The sequence below is a fragment of the Vollenhovia emeryi genome, unplaced genomic scaffold, assembly GCF_000949405.1.
Source record: "Vollenhovia emeryi isolate VEMERY1.0 unplaced genomic scaffold, V.emery_V1.0 DF939210.1, whole genome shotgun sequence".
Lineage (NCBI taxonomy): Eukaryota > Metazoa > Arthropoda > Insecta > Hymenoptera > Formicidae > Vollenhovia > Vollenhovia emeryi.
In genome coordinates this window covers 601,447-614,220 of record NW_011967156.1, presented here as the reverse complement: position 1 = coordinate 614,220, position 12,774 = coordinate 601,447, and the positions used below count along the sequence as shown (strand labels likewise).

The window sequence follows — 12,774 nt, the reverse complement described above, 5'->3', positions numbered from 1 at the left end:
AGTTCTTAATGCGCGATTCTTGACTGCGCGTTCTATAAATATCTCGTTCGACCGAAACAAACTTTCGGTTCGATCTCTCGTTGAAACGGCGGGAGCGGCAATTGGCGCGCGACAAAAGCTCGTAGGAGTTCTCGACCAGTGATTTATTTTCCCCGCAACATATTTACCGGCGATAAGGCCGAGATGCATTGCAAATCCGATATTGTTTGCCGAGCAATATCGATCTCGGTACGCGGGCGCATAGGAGGAATTTCAATAGCCGCGCGTAGGATGAACCGGGCGACCGGAAATAACGCGGTTTCACTTGCCGCTTGTATAACCGACGGTTATCGCATGAAAGTCTTGCTCCTCGGATCGTGCTCCTTCGTCGTATTATAACACAATCGCGCATTGAGACGCGCGACTACGTGGTGATTCGCACATTTTGCTCTTCTTCTTTTTTCCCCCCCCTCCTTCGCGACGAGCGAATCCTCTCACTTTTTAGTTTCGCTCGTCTCGCTTTTATCTGATCCGAAACTTTCAGTTCGGGCCTGCCGATAATGTTAGTAGTATTTAGCAAGAATGATAATAACTGCACCCACGCGCGCTCTAGATTCAACAGACTATATATTATTTATACAATACATAATGTTGTTATATATGTTATTAATTTAATTGCTTTTAATTCTTTAGATTGCCTGCCTCGTACAAGTTATAATTTCTGCTGCTCCATAATTGCATTCATTATCCAAATAGCAGAGATTAATTAATTAAAATTACTCGGTGCGTTTCACTCCATTTCGTGGAGGTTTACCTTTCATTTACGAACCCGCAATTAGCTCGCTTGGACAAAGACGATTTTCAAACTGACCCCCCTCCCACCCCCTTAGGGCCTCGCGGGCATCGAAGCCCGATAATATTTTTAACGATGTCCCTGGCATCTCGTGTTCTTTAACGATCGGTCTTCCGACGTAAATGTTAAGAAACAATGCGTCGCAAAATAACTGGTAACTCGCGTCACCAAGGGCCGACCCTTTGATTACTGAAGCTTAGGCGCGTAAGCCGGCATAAATTGCCGATTACCGTTGCAAACGACCACTTCCGTCGATGAAAGTAATTAAGCGCCGGCGCGGCGTGGGCCGCGTCATGACGGCATGACGATAATTCTTGGAGAAGCTCCTCTCTCGCTCTCTTAGTTCATTACGTAAATCGCCGCATAGTGACTCTCCCCGCGAGCGAGCGAGCGACGTTACACAAACGCAGCGGGATCCTCAATTTCCGTCGTATCGCAATAATTCGCCGGCATTCCGCCACGGCTCCTCCAACCGCGAATGAACGAGTTTCTTGTGGCCGTACAAAGGTCGATTCATTGAGAAATCAGCTGTACCGAGTGTTTCACAAGCGAGAGGCTCCGGCTGAATGAAAAACGTAGAAAGCCTCCGCCGTACGCGCGCTCCGTTTCAGATCCGTCGAGATAACTGGGTTCTTTTTTCTATTTTTTTTTCCTTCGTCGCCGAAAACTTGCTCCAGATTTGCCGAGGGAACGGCACTCGCTAATAACGCGGTTACTTGTGAAATACCTTGTACTACGGCTAGCACGTGTTACAAAGGAGTCTCGATTCGTTGTACACGACTAGCCTCCGCTTTATTTAGCCTCTCGATATCCGTGCGCCGAATTCCGATACCTGTGCAGACGATCCCTTTTGCAGGATCGGCACGCGACTTAACGAGTAACGTTACACAACGAATTTCCCTAATACGACCGACGTGAAAACCGGCCGTTGGGCAAACAACTGTTTTCGCAAACACACGCCGATGGAATATCGGCTGTACCTAGGGCAACTCTCGTTCACTTACAAATTTAATTTAACTGCAACCCGATTCTCTCCCCCGTTTTTTTTAGTTTTCAGAATAGATGAAACCACGCGCGATATTCGTAGGGGAAACAAATTGGTTCCGAGAACAATTCAACGTTCACATTGCTCTCCGCGCGGATTTAACTGTGTTGCGCCAATATTATTTGAACAACCACAGGTCCTACTTAAGAGTTGACGCGAAAGTCGCGGATTAATTTTTCTCGTCTCACATTATCTACCGGCATTTATTACCAGCAGTGTTTCTCAAGTGAAATAATACCGGCCACACTCTCGTTACGAGGAAAATATTTTGTAAAAATATAGATGCGAGAGACAGAAAGTGATTTTAGATTTACCAGCGATGTTTCTCAAGTGAAATCATATCGGCCACTCGTTACGAAGAAAAAATTTTGTAAAAACATTGATACGAGGGTGAAAAAGAGATTTCAGATACTTTTTTTTTTAGAGAGACTTAAAACTTGAAACCCTTTTATGCGAAAATATCTCGTTGGATTCACATGTGAACGTATTTCGCGTATGTGTACTTTTTCGCTTTTATACGAACGAACGAGTGTCGTTCTGCTACGAGACAAATTAATATTGGATGGACATTATCAGCAATATGCTATCAGCAGATATCGCGAAAAGCGTTTAATGTAATTTTCGCTCTAATTAAAATTCCATCGAAAATTACGTTGGTATTAATGAACTTTTCAACTGTAAATTTAATAACGAGAAATGAAGAGTGTGGAATGTGTGTAATTTCCGATGAAATTCTACTTTACGTTCAACGGTGCGTTTCAGAAAGTTAATAGCGTGTAACGACTGATAAATACACTTCTGCGAGAGATGCGCAATCGTGATGATCGCGAGATAAAAGTGCACGCATGAATTAACGCGCGACTGGGTCTCCCAGCCATTCTTGACACTTTTATCAGCCGTCCTCGTATCAAGTTGGTATCGCGCGAAGAAGCGATAAGCGATCTCGCGGCGAGAAACGTTGCCGCGAGTTCGACGAACGTCGGCCGCGCTAATTGGCGTAATTAATTGCAAACTTGCTCGCGAATGAAAGTAAGCGCTTACGTAAAAGCGAATTGTCGAGATGCGCCTCTGTGACCAACGACGAGTGAGAGTTCGCAAAAGCCGATAAAGATCGATTACCTCACGCGAAACAGCGGCACGGTAAAGTAATATTCAAACGCCGAGACCGTTCGATTTTCGCCGTATTTTCGCTTTATATATCAGCCGTATAAAATTTGGAATCGGGCGGCCACGTTTAACGCTAAACGCGACGCTAAATTTAGGCAGCCGCGGCGACTAAGTTTGGATCCGATTAATATGCACTCGCGGTACGTTATCTCTCCTCGCGTCGCGACGATAATAATTTGGCGCTTTTACGTTTAGCAAAATGTTGCGAGAGACAATCTCAAGCGGCGTGGAGAAGCGAGTTGTTCTTATTTTTAATCGCACTTCACATTTCTTAGCATGCGTCATCCGCGGGATAAATTTGCTCGACGTGGTATCGATTTCTAATAGACGTCTGAAGCTCGTTTATTAGACATAGGCTCTTTATAGCTTGATTTGCGTAGTACGGCATCCACAAAGAGCGACATTTTATCGATCAGGAAACGATACGAAAATGTACTCCCGTCTACCTACGTTTCCGTTTCTATCCTATTGCCTATTCTATCGTAAAACCTCACCGCGACGCTTCAACCCGCCCCGTTACCGTACGCTTCAGGAAGCTGCTAAAATTATTACTTTCTCAAACGATCACGGTGCTGTCTTGTTAATTAAAATTAATTGTATGACAGATATCTTCAGTATCGGCGGTTACAATCTCTAGATGGAGCCTACGAACGGAGACCCGTTATAACTTCGTACAAATCAGTTATATTGTTGAGCCAGCTATCCGCTGGTACTACAATTCCCTGCAAACCCTGTATTGATTTAGTGTTTCGTTGAAATAATTTACTAAAAAAAAATTGTCAGTTTAAAATAACCGAGGGAAAATTATGCTATTGGATGTTTCTTAATCCTCAATTTATACAAAATGTACAATGCACCAACGTAAAATTCTCTTATCTTAAATTTTATTCTCTTTCCTATTTAAAAAAAAAAGTATTGAAATTTAAGAAATACACCGAAATAAATCTATGTACATAACTTTTCTCAGGTATTGTCTTTAACAATGTAATTATCTTTTAACCTTTGACTATGAAATTAATTACCCCGGGCTTTGGTTACGCACTTTATTCACGTATCAATCTCAAAATTTTCCGCTTTGTATTGTTAGTTCGCTTGAAAAGGGCCATTGTCGAAACGTTGCGAGCCTCGAACATTAAAATTGCCTGATATAGTCAAACGAACTTGAAGTTGTTAAAATTTAAGGATTAAAATAGATCATCCAGATATAAATAAGTAAACGCTCACCTTAGTCGTGTACGAGGATACTCGTGGTATATTTTTTCAAAATTCTCGCAATTTGAAATTATGTAAAATACGATACGCAATCGAGATTTCGGATATTTTCGGATGCGGAGAGACAAGCGAAATTGTTCGTTTCGTAAGAATGTTTATTTCGTACGATTATAACAATATTAGTTAGGACAATATACGAAGTATTAAGCGCGTTTAGTTGTCGTCGATAAACAGCGAGCTCCTATGACAGGATAAAGTAATATCTCGTTAAGTTTTGTACTCCACGCCACCTCTCTGTCTACCCTGCGAGTCCCTAAAGTTCTCTCCTTTAAAGAATCGCACTGGAGTAGACGTTGACGAAACTTTACGAGCGCGATGCAAATTAACAAAGTATAATAGGTTCTACCAAAGTGCTTCTCGCCAAAGTCAAGCTCGACGATCCAGTCGCTAGAATTTAATAAAACAGAAAATCTGACAAGTGAGACAAGAAGACAGCCACGAGAACGCACTGTCAGCAACGAGAATGTTTGACGAGTTTATACGCGGTACGTAATTTTGAGTCTGCGGCGAAGTAGTGATGTCACCGGGGAGTTTTATCGTCGTGATTCACTTCGAAGGACGAAATCTCACGAATACCAAGCTCGCCTTGGTGGCACTCGGGTCTCACGGTCTCGAGTCTACTTCGCGATGACGCGCGGCACGTCAGGGCTTGTTCGGGGCGCTTCTGGGCCTCTTCGGAGTGGCGTACTTGACGCACAGGAAACCGAAAATGATGAGTCCGGCGACGATAGAGACTCCGACGCCCAGCCAAAGCTCGCCTCGCACGTTTAACTTGTCGAGAGCGATCTCGCGAAGAGCTAACGCGCCGTCGGGCGGCTCGCACGCCGCCTGGATAATGATGTCCTGCCGTTGGATCTGTTTGGGCTTGCAATTGGCCAGCTTTCCCACGCTCTCGCTCCTGTGCAGTCGCGGCAGCAGCAACGACAGCGACCACTGCATCGGGCTGATCTGCTGATACCACGACGGCAGGTTGTCCAGGTGCAGAGTCGCCCCGCCGGCCAGGGTCATCTCGCCCAGCACCACGCCGGAGAACAGCGCCGCCAGATAGGTCCACTTGCACACGTGCGCGAAGAACGTGCAGATGAGGTGCTGCAGCATCAGGTACAGCAGACCAACGGCGATGTAGTTCCACAACGACGTCAGGTTCTCGTCCGGCACGAGGTGCAGCCCCGACATCGCAAACGCCGGCGCCAGATATATCAGGTAGATGACGCACCAGGACGGCACGCTGCAGATGAGCTGAAAACGAAAGGCGTTTCCCTCGTACCTTCCGCTTGTAAGATAAAAGTCGAGGTCTCGGCGAATCCAGGCTTACCTCTACGAGGATGTACATAAATCTACCGTACAGCCCGTCCCTGATGTCCCTCTCCACGTTCGGCCTGCTGTCGGCCACGTCGCACATCGCCAGGAGGCTTAGAGGCCAGAAGAAGATGCCCAAACTAGCGTAATGGTAGCCTATTCTGTCTCGTAGATACAGATTCGACTCGCTGGCGATGTCCCAGAAGATTGCACCGAGTAGAACGCTGAGCGACGCGGAAATGAGGATTTTCCGCAGCAGTCTTGTTAACGTCCACGGTTGACTGTAGATGAGCGTGCGCAACAACAGCGCGTAGAATTGCACAAATATATTGGGGCCGGACATCGAGGGCGGCAGTGCGCCGGGTGGTCCAGGATCGCTGATCGGAGGTAGCCTCGTTCTGGCCAGCTCCGCCAGGTGATCTATCCTCTGCGAGGACTCCAGCATCGCTTCCGCCGACAGGTCATCCAGCGTTACCAAATCAACTGGAAAGAGAGAGAACCGTTCGTTACACGAAAAAAGAATTATTTCTAAGCGGGCAACGCCATCTTCGGAAATAACATTTTATTCGCAATTTGCCAAGAATCGATTTAAGATTTCAATATCGCCACGTACGATAGTAGTCGGACGGGTTCTTGAACGGCGGACACGGGAACTCGGCGAGCGCGAAATATGGCAGCATGTCTCTTCTGAGTCCGGAGTACATGACTCGACCGCCGGACGTGAGCGCGACCCTCGACACCATTGTCAGGATCTCGTAGGTGGGGGGATGCAGGGTCAGGACGACGAGACGCTGACCGCGGTTGGCCCACTGCCTCAGGTACTCAACCAGAAAGAAGGCGTCGAAGATGTCCAGACCGTGCGTGGGTCTGTCCAAGGCGATGACGTGCGAGTCCTGCAGCAGCCGGCAGGCGAGGGCCAATCGTCGGGCCTCGGAGGTCGTCAGGGTGTTGACCAGGCAGTGCTTGGTCGCCTCCAAGCCGAGCTCCTGCAGGATAGCCTCGGCCTCGAGCGAGGTGGTGTTACGGCCGCCTCTCAGCAACATGTAGAAACTGAGGGTCTGCTGAGCCGTCAGCCCGGGGCTCAGGCCACTTTCCGTGGGCAGATAGGCGACGCGGGATCTATTTTCGTAACAATATTATGATAATTGAGTAAAACTCAATTCCAGTAAAGACGGTATTGTCAGTAAAGATTTCTGACGTTCGGGAATATTATCATATCAAATTATCATAGATGATCTATTCGGTTATATCCGTAGTCGGATAACTCTATTACTCTCGTATAATCGCGCAATGAAAATTACTTAATACCTTTTCATGTATGCAATGTCTTTTAAAATGTATGATGTAACTAAAAGTTGTCCGAGGAGTAAAGTTGCAGTCCCAGATTAAGTATGAAGCAATAATGAAGTCGGCAATTGAAGCGATAATTGAATAATGAGCACCGCTCGTTATTCACCTTATTATTCAGCTCTACTCGAAAATTTATATGCTAATGCATTCGCTAGTTACAGCCTGTTTCGCTAATGTCGGTTACCGTTAGCCGCAGTTAATTAAATCTTCCTTTCTGTCTGGATCATAGCCGATGCTATGATCTAGAAAAAAAAACAAGGAGTCAACTAAATTGAAGCTGATACATATTGATGAAACCGGCCACGGATCTCTCGTTCAATTATCTTCCCACATTTGTCTTATTTAACCGCGTTTATTTTTTATATACGTTTATGGTATATATTTTCTAGCGCAACTAAATGTCGCCTGAAGCAAGAAACTGGCGTAAACTTTTGTATTACAAAATTTCCTTTTTTCATACTTTTAGAAATATTAATTTTACGGAGAGCAGATACACAAACGCTGTAACCAATCGTGTAACAGGTTTAATGGTTCGCCGCCGCGTTACAAGAAAGTGTACGCGTGCAGCAGGAAGATCAGAAAGTACCTTAGGCTGCGTGCCGATACGGATCTTCCATTGAGTAGAATATCGCCTCTTTTTATACGCCTCCTACCCGCGATCGTCTCGACGATCTGCGTGCCTTCCTTCTCGGTAGTCGCCATAATGGCCAGCACCTCGGCGGCGCCGGCCTCGAGGGTGATTCCACGAAGAAGCGGCAGCCCGTCCGAGCCTGAAGCCTCTACGCCCCGCAGCTGCAGGTGAGGATGCTGCAGGCACGGCATGGGTCTCATTGGCAGCGCGTAACCTTCCGGTCCCAGGATACCGTGTCCTAATAGAAACGTATAATATTTCGGATTAAAAATTCTTTAGAAGATCGGAAGAGTCGAAAAATTCCTCGACGATGGCCTTCTGTAAAATCTTCATTTTAATATTGGCCTAAACCCATACAGCACATAAATGTTGAAACAACATCTCAGAAACGTTTCATTACATTGCAATATTGCATTAATATTACGAAATGTAGATTCAACGTTGAAAAGATATTGCAAAAACGTCTAATGTCTAACGTTGCAGCAACATAAAGAAGCAATGTACAAACATTAACTTAGATTCAACATAGAAAATATATTTATACTTTAACATTCAACATCGCAACGTTTCAGCAACATTATTTTAACTTTCTGTGCTGTATGGGAGATGGAGTGCTCGGTTCATTTTTATTTATTTGTTGTTTTATACCATGCGCTATATATCCTGGATCGATCGGCGCGATGCTGTGTCGCCGATTGGTCCTGACCGCGCTCTGCAAGAGATTAGCCTCGCTGGCGCTCCTCAGCCTCGGATGCTCCCTCGCGACAGTTAACTGAGAATGCGCTGGCTCCCTCGGGACAGCGTGGACGTGCCTGAAATCCGGATCGCTCCTGGCCGAACGCATAATCGAGGTCGTATGCACCGGAGCACCTGCGCGTCGAAATAGACCTTGTAACTCTACCACCAAACGCACGTCAATTCCGATGATCCCTAATCTTGTTCAGCGACCCAAATTAAATGATAAATGGCGAAATAATAACGTGGACAATTTTTAAAGCAACGTCAGTGTTTTCTTCACCATACCTGGCATTTTTAATAATACAGAAAATTTATTGCGAAAAATATTACCTCAGCCAGGGTTTGAACCTGGACTTCCCTACATTCTAGGCGGGCGTCTCACCAATTCGACCACTGATTGTGAGCCTCGGCAATATTTTTCGCAATAAATTTTCTGTATTATTAAAAATGCCAGATATGGCGAAGAATACACTGACGTTGTTAATTACTGCTGGCGACGTTAAAGAACATTCTTATTAATTTTTCAAACAACTCATTAACCCAAAAGCATTCTAAAAATATACAGGCCCGTATTCTGAACCCTCTTTCATCAACAAAAGCGCCTCTAAAAGTGGCTTGTAGTCAATCGGAAGGCGACTGGCCGCTTTTAGAGGCGTCTTTGATGAAAGAGGGTACAACGGAGTCTCTTTCAAATAAGAAACTGACGGAAGAGTGCGATAGAACAGTAATTAATCGGAAAGTGCGAGCAGTATCGAGCACCCAGCTCAGATATCGCCGCTCGTACCTGCGTGCGACACGCGTCGTCCTTCCTCGCTGGAGTCGTAGCCGCTCGAACCGTCGCGATTCCGCGAGCTGGGCGGCAGGACGCGCGGCAGGCCGAACTTCAAGTACGTGTAAGAATTGTTGGCCAGTGGACTCTTGGGCCCGTATCGCGGATGCCGCAGTATGCTCTGCACCGTAGAGTCGCGCAGCTGGAAGTTGCCGTACGGCAGCGGCGACTTCTCGGCGGAGCCGAGCGCGGAGTCCGTGAAGTCGGAGTTCAGGTTTTGCCTGCGGAATCGCGGAAATGCGTATACCTCGCGCGCATCGACATTCCACCGTGCTTAGCATCCATTCTTTGTATACAACGAGATATTTTTAGTTAATTAGATGAGAGAGAGAGAGAGTTGATTGGATGATTAAGGCGCATTCTTTATTTCGCGTGTATATAGGTACGCGGAGCTATCCGCATTCCTCTAAATCTCACCCGCGGATTATTTAAAAGGGAGAAGCTCGGAAGAATGGTAATAGGGACTGGAAGTATCTACCGTTAATCGCTACGCGCCGTAGTCATTCGCGCTTGATAATGTTCTGGCACTCAATATTTTTAACGATGATAAATGATATCGTTGATATAATGCACGAGTGTTACGCAGTATATTGTAAATCAACAAGTCCGATGGGCAAATCCTTTCACGTGGCGAACGGCAAAAAAGATGACGCAGCATTCGCTCGAGCGTGTTCCGCCTCCGGTGAGGCTTTAGATTGGACAACGCACGGCGCGGGGATACGCGGATTACACGCTTGCACTTCAAGTACAAGTGTTCACCTGTAAATCGACCATGCGTGCAGATCCTCGCTGGCCGGCGGCTCCAGTCCCCTGGTGTCCAGAGCTCCCGGCACCGAGTACCTCCTCTCCAGCTCCCAAGCTTCCGAGCCCATATTTTCCGGTGGCTGGACAGAGATTGCAGAGATGCGACCGGTTAAATTTCCGCGAATTTACTCCGAGATAACGTAACGTTCCTCTCCTTTTATTTTAATTACAACGCCTTGGCGCCGCCGAGAGGGAAAGTAAAGGAAAGGAACGCTCTTTCTCTCTTATCAGTTTCGGTCTCGAATCGATTGGCAAGTCGATGTAATCGTTTCCAATGATTTTCATGAAAGAATAAGTAAAGTATATTCCTGAAAATATTATAACCGTGGGACAACGCGGCATTTCGAAGAATTTTTTTTAGCGTTTTTTGAAATTCTACCATACATTCTACCAGCGCAATGTATACTAAGTGTAATTACTAATGAAATGTACGGTAAACTTTCAAAAAAACTCTCATGAGGTTCTACAAAATGCCACGTTGTCCCACGGTTGCGCGATTTTCAGGGTAAATTTTAAGAGAAAATTCTCTCCGTGTACAATCGCCTGTTCGATACAAAAGTGTTACCAAGAAAATTTCCCTGAAAGAAAAGTGGTCCTATCGTAAATATTCTAGGAAACTCTAATACTCCTCTCCGTAGGACCGCATAAAACATCCGGTAGACGTTCGCTCGGCGAGCAAAGTAAATTACGTCGGGAATTTTGCGGTGAAACTTTGGCGAACGCTCTCCTCTCGCAGGGACGACCCTCTGACGCTCGATATGAATTTATCGTTACCACTACCCTGCAAGGACGTCCGCGCAGGATTGGATTTATTGCGCAACACGGTCCGGGAGGCTGTTATTAGAGCAAGGAGGAATTTCTTTCGCACGTACCCCGCCGTGCACATCTCGTCCCGGAAAGTCCTGGAAGAGTACGTGCCCACGGCCGACGATTTGACTCGCGAGCAAGTGCCGAGCAATTTCAGAGGCGCGTCGATTACCCCGGCGTTAGTTCTCAGCGGTGTATCCTTGGACCGGATACAGCCCGCGTCCGTCAACGCGATTTCACGACGAATTTATGCCCGTTTCGTTTAAGCGACGAGAAAGTCGAGGAGACCGAGGGAAGCCTCTTCATCATCGAATACATATGTATAACTACGGCATTAAGCAGGGTTGGAAAGTAACTCGTTACTGTCTCTCCGTCTGTAACTCTAACTTAACACTTTTACATTTTCTCGATAACTAGTAGCTAATTTAATAGTTACTTTTATATTTTTTAAATCTCCACAGATTGCATTAAGCCTTGCACTTGCGCACACCCACAAAAAAATGTCTGGATTGTGGTGCCAACTTCGTGCATTATAAGATGGGGGAAAATTTATTCTAAACTTACATTTATATAAGTTAACAGTTGGAAAGAGAGAAAGAACGAATGAAACTGAGCTTAAAGTTAGGCGACGGTGGTGAAACCGGGCCTGTGTTCCCGAACTTGAACCAAGGCATGCAAACTTGTACGAGATTTGCCCAAGTTTTGCTCGTAAGATATGTTTAGTCTGTGCTTTTGCGCGCAAGTAGTTTTGCAAGTAATCTTGCGCGCAAATATCTAACAACTCGGATACAAAAGTCGCTCAACAACGCAAGCAAAATCCTATCCCAGTGCGTCGTCATAGATGTTTGCGCGCAAAGAATTTCGATTGAACAATCGTGCTTCTCCAATCCTTGGCCCGAACGTCATCCGTTTCGTTTGTTAAATTACAACGTGACAGCCTCGCGCCCGATGCGCTTCTTCCGTTGGAATTCAACTCCTGGCTCTGCCTCGATGAGTCGCGCGATGCGTTTCTGCCGGCCCTTCCGATTCTTCTCACCGACTGAAAACTACGGGCTGCAATCCCGTAGTTCCCGCCGGCGAACAAAGCGGGACGGCCCCGTCGAATTTTATCGCGATGGAGCAAATTGTTCTTGCCCGTGCTCGATCGTCCATAAAGAACGGAACGTGCGGACTGCGGAGAATGCACCTACCCGCTGGTACACGCCGTGCAGTCACGGTGCATACTTGACTGCCTGCATTATTAAGCGCCTATAAATATCTACGGACTCTCTACGTTTCTTTCTGTGTATTTAGATAATTTCCTCTCCCCGTATCTTGATCGGTTGAAGTACTGCCGGGCAAATTTGCGAATTACGTCTCGAGGATCATTGGTCCGCTAAATATCACGTCGTGATTCGAGATAAGACGTCGATTCGAGATAGAACGTCAGTTTTAAGATTGTTGCTCGCTTTTTACGGCGCACGAACACCCGTTCGGGGCTTATACATCTTAAGTCTGACGGGTCGCGGCAAAAAAAAACCGCGATAGAGATAGTAATCGGCACGTATGCCGGAAATTACCGCCCGCGGCAATATCATGGCGTGTAACAGTACACTTAATGGCGCAATTACGAAAAGCGGCGCGGCGAAATGTCAGCTAGTCGCAGGCTACCGGAGCAGACCCGCAAATGGCCGGGAAATCGATAAACCGCGCTGGTTTCCGTATTTCACCTTATTCTTAACCGGCACTCTGGATCGCTTGCCTTTACGAGGCGAGGATCTAAATACTCGCTCGTTCCCTTGCGTAATCTCCCACGCCGACGCGCACGTGGGCGACGATAGCTCGTTAGATCGAGTTGTTACATCATGGACTTTCCCCCGTGTACAAGGTCTTGCATCCTTAGTTTGTCACAACCCGAGACGTGGAGGTCTTTCCGATAAGTAGCTTCCGATTTTACGCAATGCACGCCCGAAATCGATTGACTCGAGTTCCAGCTTTAAACGTCTCATCTTTTAGCAATT

General features: G+C 46.4%; 1 protein-coding gene across 2 annotated transcripts in view; it reads right to left on the bottom strand.

The window, feature by feature from the left end:
* Window positions 1-4,393: 4,393 nt before the first annotated feature.
* LOC105561200 (ATP-binding cassette sub-family G member 5) overlaps window positions 4,394-12,774 on the bottom strand; it is a 19,439-nt gene continuing 11,058 nt past the window's right edge. For both annotated transcript variants that reach the window (XM_012010972.1, XM_012010971.1), the window contains exons 2-8: window positions 9,923-10,047; window positions 9,119-9,384; window positions 8,245-8,466; window positions 7,552-7,834; window positions 6,229-6,734; window positions 5,632-6,098; window positions 4,394-5,555 (exon numbers count right to left, since the gene is read on the bottom strand). In XM_012010972.1, the coding sequence (XP_011866362.1) occupies window positions 4,959-5,555; window positions 5,632-6,098; window positions 6,229-6,734; window positions 7,552-7,834; window positions 8,245-8,466; window positions 9,119-9,384; window positions 9,923-10,035 (2,454 nt within the window). In that variant the 5' untranslated portion in view covers window positions 10,036-10,047 and the 3' untranslated portion in view covers window positions 4,394-4,958. The remainder of the gene's footprint in view (window positions 5,556-5,631; window positions 6,099-6,228; window positions 6,735-7,551; window positions 7,835-8,244; window positions 8,467-9,118; window positions 9,385-9,922; window positions 10,048-12,774) is intronic.